The following is a 24,020-nucleotide window of genomic DNA, read 5'->3' as shown; positions in this document are numbered from 1 at the left end:
TCAGAAGTGGCTCTTGACTGAAATGAAAATGCCCCTTCATAGGAATCCTCATGTTTTCTTGAACTAAACTGAGGCTCTATGTTGATGCGTAATTGATTCAACCACCTATACAAAAATACTCTAAGCGTTTTTATAAAAGAAACATTTGACACAAGAATCAAGAAACAAAGAAATCACAGTCATATAAAAAGGTTACACATGAAACCCACCCACAGGGAGGCCCTCACCTTGCAACTGTCTTTTACAAAACGTCATCATCAGCAATGCCCACTTGTTGGTTATCTCCTCAGCTTCCACACTCTCTTTTCTCAGCAGTCAAAGCAAACTTTTTTCCTTTGGGAAATTCACCTTCCCCTGTTCTCAGCCATATACAGTCCTGGAGCCCATCCTGTCCCTGACCTCAGGGTGAGGCCATAACTGATAACCAGCATGTCCAACTCCACTGGCCACAAGCTGAGAGGAAAAGGACCCAATGTGAGCAAGTCCTAAATTCCTGAGAAATTCTCCAGACGGCTTGCTGTCAACATGCAAAGTCCCGAGTGCTTCTTCCATCGGCCACCACAAAAGCAAAGTGCACAGCTTTCTCTGAGTTGAAACTAAGCCCGCACAAGGTGGCCAGGGAAGTGTTACCAACCCAGCTCTGGTTCAGTGACAAAGGCCCTTCATCAGCCTCAACTAAGGCCACTCCTACAACTGTGGACACTCAGCTAATGAATCTCTTCAAAAGCATAAGCGCTATTTTCATTGTATTTCTTCGTCACGTACAAATGAGAAAGTCCTGATATATTGGATTAGCTTAAAAAGTAGTCCAGGAACTCTAGAAAACACCTTACACCAGCTGTGCTACCATCTGATGTAGTCTGTCCTTAACCACCCTGCATCCTCTAACTGGCACTGGAGAAAGAAGGAAAGTCAGTATCTTTATTCATACAGACCATATCTGTAACACCAGGAGACTGCATCCTTACAATTACACACAAAACAGGTCATCCCCTCCACAACGACCAGGGCTGTGCTCTGAGAAGCAGCATGTGAGGTGTGTGCTTGCGTGGGGGGACCGGCAGCACCCAGTGCTCTTCAAAGGAAAACCACCATTTCCTCTCGGTCACCTATTGTCTGCAAGTAGCCAATGGCACCCAGACTTCCGTTTCATGACAAGAAATCCCCACCAGAAAACACTTCAACAAAATGTAGTTTTCCTTTCTCACAAGCCACTCTGAAAAATGCTTCAATCATTTCATAGCACTGTTTGTACAAAATGATTAAATATTGTATTACTTTATCAGTAGTAAATATATTTTTTAAACCTTATTGATAAACTAGCTATAGAAAAGAAACAAATTATTCCATGAAATAAGGTTTCCAGGTTGATAAGGAATAGAAGTGGCTCCATTCCCGTCTCCCCACCTCCAGAAGCTGAGGGAAAAGCAGGAGGCAGAGTTATAAAATGAGGCCCATCTCAACCACAACAGATATAAAAACTACTTTCACCAGTCAAGTTTATGAGGCTACTTGTTACCTTTTGAAGGCCCTCACTGTATAATTCTGACTCCTCTCATGGTCAAAGTTAAGATCTCCCAACCCACCTCTCACCCCACTTCCAAAACATTATCTCTATTCAGTGCTTTGGGGACCAACAGTGCAGGACTCTGGGTCAGGGTCATCCTGCTGTTCCACCCCCATGGAATCAGTACATCCGGGGGAGCCCAGAGCTACACTATTTTCCTCTCCCTCCCAAATCACAGTCACTGGTGAACTGCTAAGCCCTCAAAGTGCATAGCAAAGTCCCACGGGCTTATTCCCTATCATTTCATCCCTGGACATAAAAGACACCAAAAGATGGCTTTTATTATCTCCATATAAAATGTCATATTACTTAAAACAATTTCTTGATAATCCTTTTTCTACAGTAAATTGTAACTTGCAGATTTTTCAAGTTATTAATTATTCATGTTCCACATTGAGTCCTTAGCTTTCTGAGGGAATACCAGCTCTCTGACATCTCACTGAAATGAGGAGTTAATCTTCATTTTGTTTCTAAAGTAAAAGCCAATTTCAGCCTGGTATCATTTTTTAAGTACATTATATTATTAATAAATGATAATTTTATTAATATTATTTGATATTATTAAAGCATTTAGCAAAATAAAAAGGTAATTTTTATAGGAAATGCAGTGTTTCCATTAATGTTGTTCAAAATGAGAGCTTCTGAAGTGTTTACAAGTTTACATTCAGGCGTCTGGGTGGTGACAGACAAAGCACTGAGGAATATTTAAAATCTAACTGAGAGGAATAAAGAGCAATCTGCGCTACATAAAATAATGAGATGGCACTAAAAACACAGGAAGTCAACACACCCAATTCTCTCTTCCTCACACTTCCCTCCTCAGCATTGAACCCTGGTCGCTCCCCTCCCACTGCCATGCATTTCCGATCCTCAAAGCCTCTCAGCTAATGTGACTTTAGTCCTCCTCTAACTGGCATCTTGCCTTCCACTTTCTCCCCTGACCCCACATACTCTATCTAACACCCAGCTTTACCTACTGCTGCACTGCCACACAACTTTCCTGAGCTCTCCCCTGCTTATTCAAGCATGCAAGGCTGACCAGGTCGATCCAAGATTTGGTCTCATCTGTGTCCTCACACAGATCCTGCTCAGATACTCCAAGTACCCAGAATGCCTGCGAGTTCCCAAACACACTTCGCACTCCCCAGTCATGCCCGTAATGCCCCAAGCACGCCACCATCCTCCCATTTCTCAGAAGCATCCCTTCATCCTACCGGGGCATCTCCTGGATTCACAGGTTCTAACAGCCAGCCATAATTTTGGATCACTGCAGGTCCTGCATATTCTTGTCACCCTTCTACGTTGTAACCTTCTAAAAGTCACAAAAATATTCCCTAGCATGGGCGCTAAAGAGGCGGCCTGCAAATCAGTAAATATTTGTTGCTGCATTTTTTTTTTACTTCATCAAAAAACAAAGATTCACATGAAAAGAAAGGGAGAATTCCTCTAAAGAACCTCCTCCTGGAAAGTAACAACGGAGTTTGTAAAATGGAGAGTTATGAGCTTTGAAAGTGTGTTACTCATACTTCATTAAAAGGGGAGCATAATGACACAAGTGGAAAAGAAAAAAATGAACTCAGTGACTAAAGAAAACAAGATAAACTTTACAAGTTCTCTTTTAAGTATTCCCTTCCAATTAATTATTTCATACCCCTGGGTCAAAGAGCAGTCGCACCTCACAGCAGAAAGGCCATATGGACTGTGTGTTGACCTTAAAATAGCATTGTACTGTCAATAAAAAGGCAGAAGAGCAAAAGGAGGGGAAAGGAGAATGACAGGGAATATGCTCAGCCACTCATAACCAACTTCACAGTCCAAGAATGTGCAAAACACCTTTGCCTTCAAAACATTTCCAAATTTTTGCTCCATTTCATTAAAAAGGTAACAAATGAAGGCAGAGCTTAAATCATGCAGACAAAGCAACATCTTGGAAGAGCTATATGTGCACCACACTTTAAAACCACTCTGTCCATTATGTCCATCACTCACAAATTTGAAGATACTAGGGTCGGGAAAAAGACTTTGGAGTGATCCAGGTGGGAAAGTGAATTATGTGCTTTTAAAAAACTTTCAAAGTACAAACCAAAAGCACAGTGGCTCCAAGGAGAAGGCGATAGGAGCCACACAAGCTGCTAGAGAGATGTTTTGCTCACCAGCATTCATTAACCAAGGATCATACAAAGTTTCAGGATGCAAGTTACTGTTGAGTTGAGAGTATTCTGACTTGCAAATTCCAGGAGAAGAGTGGCAACAGTGGAATACTGTTCCACTGCCCGATGGCATGCAAATTCGAATCCTGGTAAACACTAAATGGGGGACTGCTGGCCTGCTTTAGAGCCACTGCTTCTGCCCAACACTTCCATTTAAGAAGCATAAGTTTGTGCTGGGACACTGGAGTCTAACTGTGCAGCTGTTAGAGAGGAATCTCCTACGTGTCATAGATTCTTTAAAGAAGTTCCCAGGACTGTGTCTGGCTATGGCAGTGGCCACATACCCCAACACTCAGTTTCCCTCCTCATTAGTCCCAAAGGCCTCCCATGCTATGTTTAAAAGGCAAATTTTAATGATGTTAAATTAAACATTAAAAATTATATTTCTACTGAAATATGAAATGTTTTTTGGTATTTTGTCCAATAAAATCAAAAGCATGATGCATGTGGATAGGGGGGATAGATTCCTGGGGCAATTTAGCTTCCATTTTTTTTTAATATATTTTTATTGAGTTCAGAGAGGAAGGGGGCGGGGAGAGACAGAACATCAATGATGAGAGAGAATCATTGATTGGCTGCCTCCTGCACACCCCCTACTGTGGATCGAGCCCACAACCCAGGCATGTGCCCTTGACTGAAATTGAACCTGGGAACCTTCAGTCAGCAGGCTGACACTCTATTCACTGAGCCAAACTGGATAGAGCATCCATTTTTATTTTAAACATACAAAATATCCATTAAAGTAACTAATGCATCATTTCCAATAAAAAGTATTACCATGACCAACGTAAGGGAAAAATAACTTCCCCTCACTCCTTCCCACTTGGGTTTCTGAGGTACTGGGTTAGTGGTGATGTGTCATTTCCTAGAACACTAACAAGAGACGACCTGAACAACATTTGTCCTAATGAAACAGAAAAAGGCGACTTATGAAAATTCAAAGGGAACTCATGTTAAAACAAAAAGAGGGACAACAGCCCCCCAAAGCATATTTCCACTGTGAACAAACTTCCACAAAACATAAGGTGCCTCAGCTCATTCTCAAAAGAAAAGAACCTGGTTCGGTTTCACTATTAAAAGTGTGGTTTCCCACTATTCCAAAAAGGAAACAGAACTCTGAGATCTGGGGTACTTCAGCTCTTGAATGTTTGGCAATCCAGACACAAAAGCCTTAGTGGGTTTTTAAGGACAGTCAAATGTACTTCTTAACTCCGTCTATACCCCAAAGTGAACATGGAAGTAAACATACACTAGTAAATACACCAACCTAAAAAATAACAACAAACAACTTTACCAAAATCTGTTTATTTCCATTTTCCTTCACACCATGCTAAAATCATTCACCACTCAGCTGGCAGCCAACTCCATCTCGCCAAATTCTCTCCATCTCAGCCTCTACATCGCCCACTGAATGTCAACCCTGACCATACTGCTCCCTTACCTGGCCATCTGCAGGCAAGTCTTTTCTGAAGTGTTTTAGAGAGTCCTGTTCCACATAGATCTTAAAAGACGAATCATTTCCTAGCACTATCGTAATGAAAGTTAACACTGGTTCTGAACCAAAATCAAATACAAAGTCGGAGAGAGTTTGGGATTTTCCTCTAATATTTAAGTGAATATACATAAAAAAAGAACCTTTTCTTTTGCAAAATAAAAACAATAATTACATGGATTTGGAGGACACCAGAATATCTTAAACAAATGGCCACCATTATCATAAGCATCCTCACATTGCTTTCTTCAAAAGGTCCCTTTGACTCTTCTAAATTCATTACCTCAGCTTGGCAAGTCCCATTTAGTCTTTTGAGAAATTTTTCTTTTTTAAAGTTAATACCAAAAGGGACTGAATTTTAAACTCTGGAGAGGTTCCTTTGAACTTTTTTCTAATTATTTGGGAACTGACTAAGAATTATTAGGAGAAAAAGAGATGAAACCAAAGCATCTACCAAACCAATGAAGCAACAGAAGAAAGCAGACCATGATTGACCAGGCAATGGCTCAACTACAAATCGACTTTGTACCAGCAGACTTAGAACTTCCTAAAATGTTCTTGAAATGTACACTCTATATGCTGTTTTGTAAAAGCTACCCTCATGCAAGAAACATAACCTAACAGAGCCAATAGATGACAGGGATAAGAGAGTGACTTTTTGTTAGGTCCCTCACCATGCTGGGCTCCATTCAGACACTCACTAAATATTTGCTCACCCACAGGCAGAATGAACAATGACCCAAACATTTAAAATGCATAGTTGCATACAATCTAATAATTACAAATTAATTGTCTCAATTCATTAAGCTGTTAGGGCCAAATTGACAAATACTCATTATATGTCTACTCTAGTAACTTATGAAAACAGAACCAACATATTGAATGAAAAAAGTACAAACCATGAACCAGTATGTACAATATAATAACATTTTTAAGTGGGTGTGTATACATACAGAAAATTTTTAAAATGTATATGCTAAAAATGTTAACAGGAGTTATCTCGGTATATAGTGACTTACCTCTTCTATTTCCAGATTTTTCTACAATGAACAAAAAAGAATGAAGAAAAATAAAACATAGAATAGTTTACCAGACAATGTCAAATCACATCTTTTTTGTTTGTTTGTTTATTAAAAGATGTCTCTAGCAGGATTCATACTGCAACCATTATTTTAAAATTATAACTTTGAAAGGCTGATGGGTATCAATATGTAGAACTAAAGAAATTCACTTGAACACCTAGTATCTGTAACTCATAACCCCTTCCAAGGCATAAAAATTAATGTTCTTTAAAATCATTATGATGAAAAACACAGCTTTGTTGTTTAAAAAAAAACTATTAGGCACTACAATGGACAAATAAAAATCCTTCCACTAAAATTAGAATAGACAACTCTGAATTGCTTAAGAAAGCATACACAAAACTGAAAAGAACCTCCTTATAGGCCTTCATATAGTTAAACTATTTGCAAACCACAGTTTCATCTACGTCAATATGCACATTTAAAACCACACAAAAGGAAAGGAAATTTTTAGTACAACCAGCAGCCCCTCAATAGAGCTGTTACTGCTACAGCCAGACGAACAGCACATGCTTCTCTGAGGACTTGAAGAGTGGCCACTGAGGCTCCGGGAATATACCCCAGGTATGTCTTTTTAAATACTTCATATACTTTACTGTCTTTCTTTGGAAGGAAAAGCTATGATTTTCGGTGTTTAAACCATGTAATTGGAAATGTCAACATGTAGCAAGGCTGTTGGGTAAGAAAGCACCAGTTATTAATCTCTAAGTAGATTCTCACTGTGAACTACACTATAATGTTCTCCTATCTGAAGACCCCATCCATTCTCAGAAAAACAGCTTAATCCATACAGGGCTGAATACTTACTTACAGGTGAGCATTGCTATTAAGTAACTCAATTTTACAACTGAATGAATAAAGGCCATGTTGGTCCTCACAACAGGGCACAATGGTTCGTAAAATGACTTCCTACTACACACATTATAATAGGTAATTTCAAGAAAATTCCATTGTGACTTCCATAAAAAAACCTAATGTGTTTATTTTCTAAGCAATGGGCTTTTAATCCAAACAAAGAAGACACTTGAAATATTTTCCATTTTGCTGGAGTACCTCTGGATACCACAAATTTCCACAGGCTAATAAGTGGCTGACAAAATATTGATCAAGCATTTAGTTTTCAAATTCATTATTGATAACACAGGTGTTATTATAGTATAATTTAACCCCTAACTGACATAACCAAAACTTTAAATGAAGAGATTTGGTTTCTGTTGCAATCTAGACAGGTTGATGAAAGCCACTGCGAAGCACTACGTGATTTGCAAGCATTATTGAATACATAAACACACTGTGATTATTTTTAAATAAATTACTTATGGGTGGTATATATGGTCAGTGCCAGTTATAGAGAAAATTAATTGATCCAAACAATCCTTCTCTAATCCGTGTTTACTATACATTCTTCTATAAAATAGGGCTTTATTGTATAATAGTATGAGCAATGGGGCACTTTTAAAAAACACATTATGCTCAGCCAGTATGACTCAGTTGGTTGAGCACCGTCCGATGCACCAGGAGGTCGCTTGTTCGATTCCTGGTCAGAGCGCATGCCCAGGTTTCGGGTTCAACCCCCAATGGGTGGCGTGCAGGAGGCAGCTGAAAGATGTTTCTCTCTCATCAACATTTCTCTCTCTCTCTTTCTCCCTTCTCTCAGAAATCAATACAAACTTAAAAAAATAATAAAATAAAAAAGCACATTAGTATGTTACTATTATGTAATATTTGAAATACAAGCGCATAAGCCAAAATCCTAGTTCCTTATAAAGGAACAATGAACAAAGATGGGAGACAGGGGCCAATCTGCACCGTTAGCTTCTGACCAGGGAAGAAAAGGTGCTCAGGAAGTCACAGCACACATAATGGTTACCATGGAAAACCAGTCCTAAGGAAGTCAGTGAAGCCTGGATTAGACTTTAGATGTGAAGAGCTTCCTCCAGGCATTTAGGATAGGCAGGACTCCAGTTTAGAGCGGGAGATAAAGGCAGAACTTCCAGAAAGCAATCAAGGTAAGAGTCTAGCCTGCTCTGTGAAGCCTTGAGCAAACCAAGTGCAGACCTCAGTTTCCTCAAATGATCTGAGGATTGAACTAAATGTTATCAATAAAGGTTCACTCCATCCTTAAAGTCCTTTGATCCCACAATTTAATCACAACCAAAAATACAAAGGCAGAAGAAACAGTTCACAGAACAGAGGAGATCCCACCGACCTAAAGTAGCAAGGAGGGACAAAGACAGTAGGGAGGTATGGAGAGACTACGTCATGGGAACTTCAAAAGTAAAGGTTAGGTTTCAAGGATAGAACGTTTCATCCCCTCGAACATTTCCCATCTCAAACAACTTGCTTCTCAACCTGACAACCCTTTCATGCTGATACTGGTATGAGCAGTCACGAATTTCTCAGGTGACAAACAAAGAGAGAATATGTGAACATCAGTCAGTTTACCTCAGGATATTGTGCTGTGAATATTTTCATGCTTTTTTGCTTTTAATTGTTAAATTTTCATTTTTTACTGTACATTTCCTTTCCTTTTAGTTAAATTTTCATTTATATTTCATGTCCTTTTTGTTTTTTTAAGTGTTTACTTATACATTAAACAGTACTGTAGACATGTACTGTAGGCAAGAAAGGTTAAACCAGAAAATCATTTGGGGGTCTGGAATGAATTAACTCAATTTACTAATGGGGGAAAAAATGATTTGGTTTTCAAACAGCCTTCTAGAACAAATTAAGTTCGAGAAAAGAGGTTCCACTGTATATATATTATAAAATGAAACATCAAAATACATGAAGCCTAAACTTCTTTTATTAGTATTTAGAAAAAAATTAAGAATGAAAATTGCTTAGAATATAGTTGCTGCCCTTAGTAAAGGTTGGTAATAATAATAATGATAATAATAACCATCACCATCATTATTGTTAATACTATTACTGTTGGGACAGACTTTTGGAGTGGTTTCTGAGATCAGATGGCCCGATTTGGAATCCTGGCTCTATATCCAACCATATAATCTTTGGTGTTACTTAACCTATTGTGCCTCAGTTTTCTCATCTGGAAAACAGGAATAATAATACATGGTAGTAATGATGGAAGGTTAATAGGTTCATGTAAAGTCCTTAGCATAGTGCCAGACCCAAAGTCAGTACTTAATTGTTTCCATTGAGTTTATGACCATTTGTGGCCTCTAAAAATCCTCTCAGGTCAGAAAGTAGGAAGGACATGTACCCTTTCCATGACATGAATTTAGAAAGATTTATGTACCGCTGCCTTATCAATCCATTTGCATACTGTTTCATCCCAAGATGAGCACAATGGATCATTAAATAATTAAGGAGAATTAAGATTCAGAAAGCTTCAGCAGTTTTGGTTATTTTTTTTAAGGGAAGTTTGAATAGGCTTATCTGGCCTTCTTAATCAGCCACTATACTTACTATTACTACATTTAAAAAGTTATCTATTCATTTTTATGGCTAAAACACAAAAATACACTACTTGTTAAAACAAAAGAAAGGTACTTAATATGCATGAGGAGGGAGCATCTCAAGAAGCAGCCCCAGAAAGAAGTGCCCGTGACCTTGGGGTACCAGGGGCACTGGACCAGGGCAAAGGCAGCGAGTGAAGTCCAATTGGTTTAACTTGTGCTTCTAACACCCAATGTTCCAGACTTGGAGGAACATGGTATTGTGTAAATCACAGTGGTTCAAGGGCGTGTCTTCTACTTCTAGCTTGACTGCCTCAAAACCCACAGTGAAAGAGAAAGAAAACACTCTGAAGTGTCAACATTAGACGTTTTGATACTAATATAGCTGAGCTTTTCTTCGAGAGTTTTGTTACCAATGTTCTAGAAGCCTTAAAAGACATTCTTGAAATTTCTCAAAAATACTAAGAACACAGAAACATCTATACAAGCACTGTCCAATAGAAATATAATGCAAACCACAGAGGCACTTTAAAATTATCTAGTAGCTGCACTTAAAAGAGCAAAAAGAAACAGGATAAACTAATCTTAATATTATATTTAACCTATACATCAAAAATATTTTGACATGTGCTCAGTATGAAAATATTAATGAGATATTTTACTAATTGTTGTATTATTTGCATAAATGAATACAATTTTACTACTTGTACTATTTTAAAAAATAATTTGTACTAAATCTTTAAAACCCAGTGTGAATTCTGCATTTATAACGCATGTCAATCTGGACTGGCCACATTTCAAATGCTCAATAGTCACCTGTGGTGGCAGCCTACCATCATAGTGGACACCAGAGATCTATACCATGAAACTGGAGCCAGAAAAAGGGAGGTAATAAGCATCAGTTCTGGACTAGACTCTAATCCTTCAACTCTTTCTGCTAAAAAGAAAAATAAAATAAAATTTTGATTGTGAAAATGTTCTAGTACAGGAGTGGGCAAACTTTTTGATTCGAGGGCCACAATGGGTTCTTAAACTGGACCGGAGGGCCAGAACAAAAGCATGGATGGAGGGTTTGAAGTTTTATTCATTTGAAACGGGCCGTAGTTTGCTCACGGCTGTTCTAGTAGGTTAGATAATAAAGGGCCTACTTTTGAAATACCTACTTTTAAATTTTAGTACAACTTTGTTACTCTTACCACCCCCTCAGTCTAGGTTCCTCCAGCACCAGCAGTTCTATCAACCTATAAGCAAAGAAAGCCAGATAGCCTCATACAGCTCTTCCAGCTCAGCCACAACCAAACCATTTTACTCTCGTTTCAACTCTAGTTCTCAGAATTTCAGTTTACTTATCTCCTCTGCAAACTAACTTCCAAGCCAACTGGTAACAAGAGCTATCCGAAGGCAAAAGTATGATGTCAAAAATATGCCTTTTAGAAGCTAACCTAATGGGATTTCCCAAAAACACAAAATTAGACCATGGAAAACCCAGGCTTCCTGATAAGCTAAGATGTTCCCACCAGTCCACATGCTTTAGAAGAGTTCATCAGAAAAATTCTAAGAACCAGAAAGATTGGGACGGAGGTATTGTTAGTTCAAGTTATTTTAAAGGAAATAATTTCTAATTTTAATTACTAGCCTCTCTTCCCTTCTCTTTTAACAAATTTTTAAAATTTTGTTTTTTAGAAGAGTCATCCTTACTTTCGAACAAGATGACAAACAGTTCTACCTTCTGTCCAGTTTACAGAGATCTGGAGCCATTCACATATTTCTTTTACTTAGTTTTCCTTATTGGAATTATTGGAAGTTGTTTTGCAACATGGGCTTTCATGCAGAAAAACTCAAATCACAGGTGTGTAAGCATATACTTAATTAATTTGCTTACAGCCGATTTCCTGCTCACTCTGGCATTACCAGTGAAAATTGCTGTTGACTTGGGTGTGGCACCCTGGAAGCTGAGGATATTCCACTGCCAAGTAACAGCCTGCCTCATCTACATTAATATGTACTTATCGATTATCTTCTTAGCATTTGTCAGCATTGACCGCTGTCTTCAATTGACACACAGCTGCAAGATTTATCGAATACAAGAACCTGGATTTGGCAAAATGATATCGACTGTTGTGTGGGGAATGGTCCTTCTGATAATGGTGCCAAACATGGTGATTCCCATCAAAGACATCAAGGAAAAGCCAAACGTAGGATGCATGGAATTCAAAAAGGAGTTTGGAAGAAATTGGCATTTGCTGACAAACTTCATATGTATAGCTATATTTTTAAATTTCTCAGCCATCATTTTGATATCAAACTGCCTAGTAATTCGACAACTCTACAGAAACAAAGATAATGAAAATTATTCAAATGTGAAAAGAGCTCTTGTCAACATACTTTTAGTGACTACAGCCTACATTATATGCTTTGTTCCTTACCACATTGTCAGAATCCCATACACGCTCAGCCAGACCGAGGTCATATCTGACTGTCCAACCAGGATTTCCCTCTTCAAAGCCAAAGAGGCCACGCTGCTCCTGGCGGTGTCAAACTTGTGCTTTGACCCTCTCCTGTACTATCAGCTCTCAAAGGCATTCCGCTTGAAGGTCACCGCAACTTTTGCTACAGGTAAGGAGAGCAGGGCTCAGAAAGAAAAATCAAGTTGTGAAAATGATGCATAAACCATGGGATTGTGCTATAACTTTATGCTGCAACTTCTTCCCTTACTGGACAACAATTGCAAAACAACTGGAAAAGAGGAGAAAAAGAGAGCCTCGGAATGTAAAAGTACAGACAGTTAGCAAATGTGGCATGGTTTACTGTGAAACCTTGTTTTTAAATGCAAACCAAGCAGTACTTCTTGGTTGTTAAGACAAATATTTGTACAAAAAAACTAAAAATTCTTGTTAAACCAATGTAAAACCCTGCAATATCCTTGAAATCCAAATGACTTCTATGGCGGACACAGGGGTGTTCATGAGGTGTTCACTGAAATACCTGGAACTGACTTCTTGAGAAAAATATGCAAAATAAAGGTGGCCCTTAAATAGAGGTTTGAACTGCATGGGTCCGCTTACATGCAATTTTTTTTTCAATAAATACATATGGTACTGTAAACGCATATTCTCTTCCTTATGATTTTTTTCAATAACATTTTATTTGTTCAAGCTAACTTTATTATAAGAATACAATACATAATGCATATAATGTAAAAATTATGTGTCCACCAACTGTTTATGAAATCAGTAAGGCTTCCGGTCAACAGTGCACTATTGGCAGAGAAGTTTGGGGGGAATCACAAGGTATATGTAGATTTTTTACTGTGAAGGGGTTAGCGCCATTTACCTCTTCATATAAACTCTACGTAAGTTGCCATAAAGCCCTTCAGCAACACAATTTAAAGCCTTTTAGATCGCTTTAAAAAAAAGGCCAACTTATTTTTACATGAAACCTGATTTATTTTTAATCCACCTTCCAGCTCACTACTCCAATAACTTTCTGCTGTTAGTATGACAAATTCAGTGATTTCTTATTTTTATTTTATAGTAATATGAAATAGACCCTATAACATTTTCAAGGGGAATTGTTAAATTATACTAACTGCCAAACTACTGTTTTGGAACTAGAAACTCACATTGAAGTTATGGAAAAAGAGCACCAGTCAAATGGTCTTAAAATAGATACGCCCACTCCACACAGCAAGGCCTGGTTAGGAAAGCAGTGGTGCTAGGCTGGCTGCTGCCACCCAGATCCTGAAGGTGGGTGACCCCATCTGAGGCCGGCACACTGGAGTGTGGGTGACTCCTGCTCTACGGATCACTCCCTTCGATCTCTCTACTACCAGTAATGCAGAAACGATTCAATAGATGATGAAATAAGACACTTATTTAAAGAAAAGAAGATTACAAAGTTTAGACAAGCATGCATGAAGTTTTGTGAGGGGTTTCATCTCGATAGTACAAGCTCATATTAAAACAACTGGTAATCCATGAACATTAGCTGCCATGATTAAGAAACTATATTTCTGGAAAGTAACAAAACAAGTTTGATTCCATACTCCTTTTTAGATCTGCATTAAGAATTATTTTCTAAAGCCTGACCCAAGACAACTCCTGTCTACAATTTCACAAATATATTCTTTGAGTTTGAAGAGAATGATAAATAAGAAAATACACACACAAAAGTGCCTACTGCACTCATAACATGGTAAGTTCTGAACAAATGCTAGCTGGCAAGTGTTAATCAGCATCACATGTCTGACCCCGACAGGCTGGTAGGATGCCTAGCCTAGAACCTGTGCTTGTTGGTATTCTAAGAACATGTTTCTACTGATGGGCAGATCAAGACATTGTTCCTATAGGAGAATACATGAAACTAGTCTATTTTTCAAAACTCTTTGGTCAAGTCCGCTTTAGTCCTCTCTCCTTGCCCTTCAGTCACTAGGGCCCCATCTTAGAGAGAGGTAAAAGAATCTTTGTTTTAAATCATATTCTTATAGTCTCCTCACTTGTTTGATAAATCAGCCTAATTTTCCTTTTTAGTAAAGAGAACCAGACTCTACAACATGTTATATTAATATATACTTTTATTTCCCTTTATTGATGCCTTCTAATTATACTCACAGTATAAAGGGGTTTAGGGCAACTGGTGATGGAAGGCTATGAAATATACCCTGCCACATCCATTTATTAGTTCTTTTTATGATTGCAATACAATTGAATTATATCATAATTCATCATGAGAATAAGCCATTAGAAGAAATTCATGTTCCTCAGGGAAGTTAGTGGACAGTGTTTAGAATACTAAATGCCGGGGATGACGGTGTTGCTAAGGATGTGAACAAAAGAATGAAGAAGTGTATGGTGAGCGCCCTGCTCTGACACCAGGCACATGGAGGGGAGCCCTGCGAAGCTCTGCTCACCCAGCTTCAACCATTCTCAACACTGCCATATTTGCTTCATTTCCCCCTCTCCATTTTCTTCTTTTTCTAAAATAAACCTTTTATTTTGAAGTAATATAAAACTTATAAGAAAGGTACAAATATGGTAGAGTTCCCACATACCCTTCATCCCATTTTGCCCTAATGTTAATGCCTTACACACCCACAACACATTTGTCAAAACCAGGATATTAACACCGGTGCGTTACTGTTAACTACACTCCACTTCAATTACCCGGCCCCCTGACTCTATTTTAAAACAAATCCCAGATATCATGATAGTTCATCCAGGGATTCTTCAGGATACAGCTCTAAATATCAGGGCTATTCTTTCTGCTGCCTGAATAAACTGTAAGATTATTCCATTATATTAAAAATGAGTGACACAGGTAACAGCTGAACAGTGTTGAGACAGCCCTACCCAATTTGGCTCAGTGGATAGAGCATTGGCCCGCGGAGTGAAGGGTCCCAGTTTTGATTCCGGTCAAGGGCACATACCCCAGTTGCAGACTCCCGGCCCTGGTTGGGGGCATGTGGGAGACAACGAACTGATGTGTCTCTCTCACATCTATGTTTCTCTCTGTCTCTCCTTCTCCCTTCCACTCTTTCTAAAAATCAATGGTAAAAATATCCTCGAGTGAAGATTAAAAAAAATAATGTTGATACAGTCAGCCAGTGATGAACACGAAAAAATTATGGCAACTTTTGACATAACCCTGGACATAGAAAAGTTCACACCAAAAAAAGGGTTCTTAATTTAATAAAGGGGAAAAAATAAATGGGTGTAGTGATTTTGAAAGTCATTTCAGAGGAAGTTCCAAAATAACCAATCAATCAATAAATAAACAAATGTAATAAAATATTTAGTTTGCAGATCAAAACTCCTCAAAGATATCCAGGAAATAACATAATGCATACCTAAAATTATATTTTTGCTAAAATAATAATAGTGTCTAATGAGATTTACTCATTAAAATTATACTTAAAATCCCAGGAAAAAATGATAGTGAACCTAAGAATAAAAACATTTACAGATCTTGGCCCAATCTTCATTACTAATAACAAAAACTAAACTTGTTTCCCTTTAAAATAGAGCACTTCACTCTTTATAATTCACACTCTAAATTTCCTGGCAAGTATTTCCCATGTGCTCTCCAGTTCTTAAATTCAACAGGTCAAAATCTAAATCCATCTCACATACAACCTCTTCCATGAAGCCCTACCCAATTTCTCAATCAGATGCTCTCTCTCCCTTCCAACATTTACTCTTGGAGAGTGGAAAAAACCCAAAAATGTCCAATGATTCACCTTCCAGTGGGCACCTGGGTTTTTACTCATTGTACTTTTTAATGCTTGTTATTTTATAGACATTAGTCTCCTCCTATCTTATTCATCTTTCCTGTGTCCATAAATTGTTATTCATCTGCATAATACCAAAAGTAACTACCACAATACAGTGCACATAAATGCTACTCGATAAATGAGCTTCAAATTGAAGTAGGAAAACAAATTTAGCCATTATTTTCAGTGACTCAAATGCTCAATAAAAGGACATTAATATAGTAAATTCTTTTAAATCTAGTCAGCTAGTAGTACCACACCACACATGGGCACTCATTAGTACATAAACCATATGGTGAGAGTTATAACAAAAGAAGCAATGAATACAAACACTCACCTGCTATCACATGTACTGTTCAAACAAGTAGTTGAATAGTCTATGGCTAATCATCCTCTAATGAAATAATCAAATTGTCAACTGACTGACCCGCTGACTTACCAGAGGTATGGGAAAATGTGTTGCATACTGCAGGTGTCGCAGGAGGTCATAATTAGATGGAAAAATCAACTCTCTTGGTTTTTCTCTCTTCAGCAGCTTCTCACCATTAACTGACATTCTTCTGCCCACAGAAGGGTTGATGATCTCACAGGACTCTCCAGGCATAGGAGAAAAAATCTAAGTCATATAAAGCAAATGGTGGAGGTTATAAATGAAAGAGAGTGACGCCAACACCAGAACTGCATACAGAGCTTCCAACACACAAAACACTCAAACAATATCCTTTCCTTATTTAACCACTGAGCAAAATATATACAGAAATTGTGTTTATTTCCATAAACTTCATATTCAGATCACTAGGAAGCTGCCGCCATCGTCCTCCATTTTGAAGATGAGACCATGACGACCACACACGTGAGAAATGGGCCCAGCTGTATTTCCTGGAAGGCCGGAGACAGACCAGACTCCAGGTCAGTATTTTCCTCTTAGGGCTACATTTCCTACAAAAACACATGCACTGAAATAGTTAACAAGCTAATGAATAACATAAAGGTTTTATTCTTTTCCCCAAACAATATTTTTTATAAAGAGGGACTCATTAAGATTCATGGGGAAGAGCACATAATTATACTTAGATAAAGTAAAAGAATGTATAGCAAGTCCAGAGCCAGGAAAGCTACTATTTAGAAGCTAAACACATATGCGGCAAATCAACATGCACTGTCCTAATGAAACTACTACACTCCTTTTTCCTGAGAGATGCCGATCTCAAAAGGAACAAAAGGTCTAGGAGGGCAGGAGTGTTAAATTTCCCAAGGAGGCAGTACAGATGAAACCGAGGATGAACCGACAGGAAACAACTACAACTACAGAGCTGATGGACTGTGCCCTGGGGAGGAATGTGCTGGGGTCACATTTACATCGCAAGTACACAGGTCATTCCAGTGCCTGAGCAAGAAACAGAGGGCAGAGCCCAGCTGGGGTCGGGGTCGGGGAGGGATTCATAGTCAATAATAATTCAATGGTTAACCTACTGGGAATTGCGAACCCAAGTCAGTTTTAAAGTCACTTGTCTACTTCATCAAAAAGATCAATAGTTCCTGAGCCAATACCCACATGTGCCATAACGGTCTGTCCCTGATGATGGTCAGAGAAAGGAAGTCACATGGTAGATGGTGTAGCTCATTAAGAAACTGATGCTAAAGCAGGACAGTAATATTTTTAACCCTCTTATTTCCTCTTAGTGTCTTTTCCAAAAATAAAGAAGGTTCAAGGTATGCATTGCTTTGGAAAGTCACACTCTTTGTCCTCATGATGAGAAAGATTCAACTTCCATCGTTATTTTAAGGGAAGAGCACAGGAACATCCTGATAAAAACAAACTGACCATAATCTCCTTCCCTGGGCTATTCCCAGTCACGTGCTCACCAACTTTTCTTAGTAAGAAAAATCTAAGCTTTAAGATATCTTGATGTTGAAGAACAAAAAAGAAAAATCAGAAACATAGAAAAAGCCTAAACAGGTAAAGTAGCTTTAATTTTTTCACCCTATATAACTTATACTGTGGACAAATTTAGAAACAAACGTATTTATACTAAAGATTTTTTTAAATTCCTATACCATTTAGTCACCAAATCTTAAGAGTATAAACTATAAATCAATGTGTATAATTCTAATGTCAGGTTTTTAAATTACAAGTATAGGTGCTGGCTTAAAAAATATAATATTATATACTTAAACTCTCATACAACCAACATGAGCTTTTATTGTTAAGAAATTATCATAATCTCTCACCATTTTCTACTATTTCCCATCACCAACTTCATGTTTTTTTGCCTTCAAAATTTCAGTAAGTATCTGGAACAATGTCCAAAATATCAGAAATTGGCAGAAAATTATAAATTCATACTCACTGCATAAAATAATTTGTAGAAAAGAACAACTTAACTTAAAAACATTTGAGAAATAAATATTAAATTTTTTATTCATTGAATGAAGACATGATGTGTTAAGACTAACACAGAATTTCCCACTATGTATAAAAGACTGGTACAATTAATGAACAAAATACATCAGGGAAGATAAACCAGGACTTTAGGGTCAAAACAAGTCCATTTTTGAGACAAACATTAAAGGAAACTGGGGATTAGAAATACATAAAACTGGAAGCACATATTTCTAATCCAAAGAAAGATATTATGGCCTGTCAAATCTTTTCATTAATAGTTCTAGAGTATCCAAAAGAAAACTCTGGAAGATGTAAATTATAGTCTGTTTTTTTGTGAGCGGAAGTAGAGATATATGAGCTTTGAAACAAGAGAATACAATTAAAAAGTGATCACCAGCCCTGACTGGTTTGGCTCAGTGGATAGAGTGTCGGTCTGTGGACTGAAGGGTCCCAGGTTCAATTCCGGTCAAGGGCATGTACCTTGGTTGTGGGCACATCCCCAGTGGGAGGTGTGCAGGAGGCAGCTGATCGATGTTTCTCTCTCATCGATGTTTCTAAATCTCTATCTCTCTCCCTTCCTCTCTGTAAAAAAATCAATAAAATATATTTTTAAAAAAAGTGATCACCCTTCCATCACACATCCTTCGGAGCAGTTTGGGGAAATGAGGGGAGCAGGCACACCCTCCCAGGGCCATACCTCCATCTTCATGTCATGGTCCTTTGGGTAGTGCTCATCTGCATTTTCTCCTGAAGGCGACCGTGGCCGAGTGGAGGAGGTGACAGACAGGTCTCCCCGGGAGATGAGGGTGCACATGTAAGCGTCGTGAGAGAAGACATCGTGCCGGATGAACTCGCAGAAGAGCAGCACCAGGTTCACAAACTCCGCCTTCTCACATTCACTGTTTGGATCCGCTATAGAAACAATTCCATTAAAAATTCAGTTTCCTATGATCTAGTTAAAAAGTAAATAAATTTTATAAAAATATTGCTAAGGCTTAACAAGATTAGCACCACTTTTCACAATTTTTTTTACAAAGTCAACAATTATTGCCAAATTTCCTATGAGGCACTATTGTTTTGTATAGAAATGGCTCACAGGTTTTTACTGTCCCACTACAATTAAAAATACTATCCAGTATGCTAAGTACAACTTCAAGTTTAAAGATAGTGGGCCCAGGCAAATGAATAGTCTTTTAAATAATAATATAAACACACAGAATTTCAAGTTAAAAACAAAACAAAACAGAAACACAGGCCAAGATTGCTGTCCTCTGGTTTTATCACTAAAACTGCTTGTGGCTGCTTTCAGAGTTTGAGTGTGTCTGTGTATTCGTGGGGCACATTATACGTTTTCCCAAGGAGATTTCACAACAGAACCACAATTCAAAGGGTAATTAAAATTTAAAAAATGAGCGGGATCTACTGAAAAGAAAAAGGGAAAATGAAATTCAAAGCGCATAGACAGAAGCTCTTCTGTCTTTTTAAATTCATAACCAGTCTATTTAATTTACATTATGATTTTTAATATTGTAACTGCATTCTAAAACTTTGTATCTGTACCTTTGAGAGGTTAACAATGTTAAGACTAACCCTGCAAAGCTCAGCCCCGGTACCAGTACACTTGCAAACACAGAGACGAACAGACCATCCAGGGAACATTAAACCTGACACCTAAATGTCTGTTCTCGTCCACCACCACATTCAGTACAGCAGCCTCTGCACGGAGACACAAGCAGCTTCTCTGACAGAAAATGGAATCCAGAACAAGCAGTGGCAGAGAAAAATGTATTTTCCAGAGAGAGAACAGGAGTGGGTCGGACATGGAAGCCCAGGGCAAATGTGTGTCTCCCCCAGACAAAAGACGTTAGAGCTACTAATTTCCACTACTGGCAATATACTCTCTATTCGGTATATCTCCTGTCTTCTCATTTCCCTGCTTCACTTCCATGTTTCATTTCTCTCCCTACATTCCAACAATCAGCTTGACTCCAGCTCTTTCTCTTCCTCTGAACTCGACCAGCCATAAAATAACTAAAGACCCCCAGGCATCACTCAACCCAAAAGGAGGCCCTTCTCAGAGGAATTGGAAGCAGAGTTATTTCTAGATGCTTTACCTTTTTCTTCTTCACAAACATCTTCCCCTCCCTCTACTCTTTTTCTCCCTTTTCTATCACTTTTCATTCTTTGCCATTTTTCTGTTGTTCTATCACTATCTATCCTAAGACTCTTCCTGCTGTACTCTTACACATAAAAGCCTCAGAATAAGATCAAGCCCATTTAGCTCGCCCAAAGATTTTTTAAAGTGGCACCCACAGTATGAACCTACTGGGTGGTTTATTCCCCCAAACTCTCAACTTGCCATCAACTACAGAATAAAAGAAAAAGAATATAAGATGACATGAACATCCAAGAGAGAGTTAGCAAGCAGCCAACCATCTTTACAAATAATTTCCTTGTATCTAGGACCTTGTTATAAAGTACTGTTATTTGATTCCCACCCTCTACCCACTTTTTAAGATGCAAAGTTAGAAAATAAAAAATTTAGAAAATGGTTTGAAAAGAGAAATTTCCAAATCACAATATACAGTGAAACATCTTAGCTCCTCTATTTTGGTAAGAAAGATCTATAAAGGGAAAATTAGTCCACTAATTACAAAGGAAGGAGGCACTTTATTTTTAAACTCTACAAAATTTTAAACCTTTGAAATTCACCTAATTTTAAAATTGCACAAAAACATCCATTGAAAACATGCCACAAAATTTTGTTCAGTAAAATATACATTATATTCAGTGCCAAGAACTTTTGATAAGATGCAAATAAAAATTTAAAGAAAGAAGAAACAGCTTTAAAAGAAGGGGTGGAGGCCATTCCCTTATTTAAGATCTAAAAGCAAAGAGCTTTACTTACACAATGAGGGGGCCTGTGTATCTAAAAACCTTAGCAGAACATTCTGGAAAACAGGCAAACTAGATCCAGCAAGAGACGCAGAAGAAATGGACTCCTTCTCATCTAAGACCTCTGACTCCCCACATCTCTAAAGATTAAAAGTAAACAAGCACAATAAGTTATAAAGGACAAGTATGGTCACAGTGGGTCATGAATAGGTTAGTTTCTCATTAACATTTAAGTTCTCAGATAAAATATAAATTAATTGAGATTTCTCTATATATTTGTAGGCCATGCATAGTAGGTAAATATAATTTTACAAGTTCAGGAAGCTAATCCAGAACAATTGAAATTATTTCAAACCATACCCCTGAAAAACATTATTCATCTGAATTATAAACTCTACACAGTACTGTATGAGCATCCATTAAATACACAACATAGTACAAAATACACTACTCAGTATTCCTGTACCAACTGCTAAAAATAATTTGAGGTCATCATTTTTAAAAAGCTCATGCTTAACTGTATTCCCCCTAAGAAATGTTTGGCAATGTATTATTGAGTTCCATTCTTTTGTGTTTGTTTTGGTCAGGTGGGGGTATTTACAAGTATGTGTGGAGAAGTGTGGTGTGGAATAAGAAAGCTAACATAATTCCCCCAATTAGGTTCTTTCACTTATTCATCACATTTTACCAATGAGATCTCGCAGACTCTCTGGGACTCTCCACAGTTCATGAAACACATCAAGAGAAGCTGTTCAACGTGTGTACTCCTAAGATAGAACTTATTGCCCTGGCTGGTGTGGCTCAGGTGGGTGTCATCCCAAGCACTGAGAGATTGCTGGTTCAATTCCTGGTCAGGGCACATGTCCGGGGTTTCAGGCTCAATCCCCATAGGGGACATGCAGGAGGCAGCCAATCAATGTTACCCTCTCACATTGATGTTTCTCTCTTTCTCTTCCTCTTCCTCTCCCATCTTTTCTTTCTAAAAATCAATAAACTATTCTTTAAATGAATTATTTTTAAAAAAAGATAAAACTTACTAGAAAACCAGAAAAGAAACAGTTTAGAAGTAATCAGATGCTCGTTTTTTATTCTCTTCAATATCCCTTTGATCCTTATTCTTCAATATTAAGTTATCAATTATTATATTAACATATTTCTCCAAGCCATCCTTTCTTTACAAAGGTCAAATTTTGATGTTTATTAGAAATCAATTATCTTAAACATCTCTGAAAGAATACAGTTACACCTATTAAAATTACAAAACAATCTGTGTGTGAACCTCTTCTGAAAGTGATGGTGTGTGTGTGTGTGTGTGTGTGTGTGTGTGTGTGTGTGTGTTCGTGTTCATTCTGGGACACACTGGGTGGAGGGAGGGAACGACAACAATCCAGAAGCAACAATGAAATCTGAGAAATTCAACTTTAGTTACTAAACTTTAATCATTTCAATTCACTGTAGAATAGTCTATTCATAAATGTATAGAAAAAAAGCAATGAAACACTTTTCCTAATTTGCACATTGCAAAATGGGCTTGTGTCTTACAACTTAACATCAATATCTTCAAGCCCCAATTTCAACAACATGATCTTTCATATCTGGTGAACAGTGCCTTCCCAAAAGAGATATCAATGAAAACATTCTTCCTATTTCATTTTGTAATAGCTCCATAGGAAGTAGGTACATTATCAGTAACAGAGAGCCAGCTAAGTGCTCATCCATTCATGCAATATTTATTGAGCATCTACTATGCACTGAGCACTATTCTGGGTACTCGGGTTCCTATTGTTGAGCTTACATCCCAGAGGCAGGCAGGTGTTAAACAATAAGCCACTGAGGAAAGTAAAACAGAGTGATGTGAGAAGAGTGACTGAGGAGGTGACACATGTTGAGCTGGGAATGCTACAAAGACAGTGACACTTTCTGAAATAGGAATGGCAGAAAGAAACTGGCCATGTGAAAATTGGGGAGCAGCGTGTGCCACCAGAAGATACAGCAGGAGCAAAGACCCAAAGATAAAAGCGAGTTTGGAGTGATGGAGGGACAGAAAGTCCAAGGCGTCTGCAATCATGTGTGTCCCAGAGGAAAAAGGTAGGAGATGGTGGGGGGAGAGGCAGGTAGGGCAGCCCTCAAGGCTCTGTGGGCCATTTAAGGACCCATCATGGAGTTTTAGTAAGGGAACAGTGTGATCTGTTCCCACTTTGAAAAGATGGGTCTAGCTATGAAGAAACAAGGTAGGAGGCCCAACAGGTGTCAAGGTGAGAGAGGAAGTGGCCTGGTCAAATCACACCTTCTCCAGAGCTGACCGTGCAGAATTTCACAGGCACAAAAAGAGGCTCGCTTAAAAATGTTCCCTTCAACAAAAGCTCATGTTTATGAAGCTAGCTCTGTTTTCCCATAATAATCTACTGCTGAGGCCATAATTGCCTTCTCTGGGGCCAGAACACAATCTCAAAAAATAATACAAACTGCCACCTATAAATTCATAGGCAAAGCACTTCTGGTTCCACTAAAACATTATGTGGCTTTAAAATACATAATATAAAAATATATACACAAACATATACAAACATCTTTATCTAATAAAAGAGAAACATGGTAACTGGTGTATGACCGCTACCCTTCCCATTGGCTAATCAGCGAGATATGCAAATTAACTGTCAGCCAAGATGGAGGCCGGAAGCCAGGCAGCTTGAAACTA

At 38.1% G+C, this 24,020-nt stretch overlaps 2 protein-coding genes across 3 annotated transcripts in view; one reads left to right on the top strand and one right to left on the bottom strand.

Annotated features, from left to right (window-relative positions):
• The window catches only part of MED12L (mediator complex subunit 12 like), a 398,615-nt gene that overhangs the window by 245,303 nt on the left and 129,292 nt on the right, over nucleotides 1–24,020 (bottom strand). For both annotated transcript variants that reach the window (XM_006758962.2, XM_006758963.2), the window contains exons 12-14: nucleotides 21,336–21,462; nucleotides 19,125–19,339; nucleotides 16,481–16,657 (exon numbers count right to left, since the gene is read on the bottom strand). In XM_006758962.2, coding sequence (XP_006759025.1) covers nucleotides 16,481–16,657; nucleotides 19,125–19,339; nucleotides 21,336–21,462 — 519 coding nt within the window. The remainder of the gene's footprint in view (nucleotides 1–16,480; nucleotides 16,658–19,124; nucleotides 19,340–21,335; nucleotides 21,463–24,020) is intronic.
• On the top strand, nucleotides 6,325–12,846 carry GPR171 (G protein-coupled receptor 171). Its single transcript, XM_006758961.2, has 2 exons — nucleotides 6,325–6,915; nucleotides 11,457–12,846. Exon 2 carries the CDS (start codon nucleotides 11,483–11,485, stop codon nucleotides 12,440–12,442), a length of 960 nt encoding a protein of 319 aa, XP_006759024.1. The 5' UTR covers nucleotides 6,325–6,915; nucleotides 11,457–11,482; the 3' UTR covers nucleotides 12,443–12,846.

Source organism: Myotis davidii, unplaced genomic scaffold (assembly GCF_000327345.1).
Source record: "Myotis davidii unplaced genomic scaffold, ASM32734v1 scaffold316, whole genome shotgun sequence".
In the NCBI taxonomy this organism is placed as follows: Eukaryota; Metazoa; Chordata; class Mammalia; order Chiroptera; family Vespertilionidae; genus Myotis; species Myotis davidii.
Note: the sequence above shows the minus strand (reverse complement) of the source record. Positions and strands in the feature narration are given on the sequence as shown.

What these genes read in the sequence shown, in the direction of transcription:
- GPR171 (XM_006758961.2), top strand. Translation starts at nt 11,483, where the DNA reads ATGACAAACAGTTCTACCTTCTGTCCAGTTTACAGAGATCTGGAGCCA.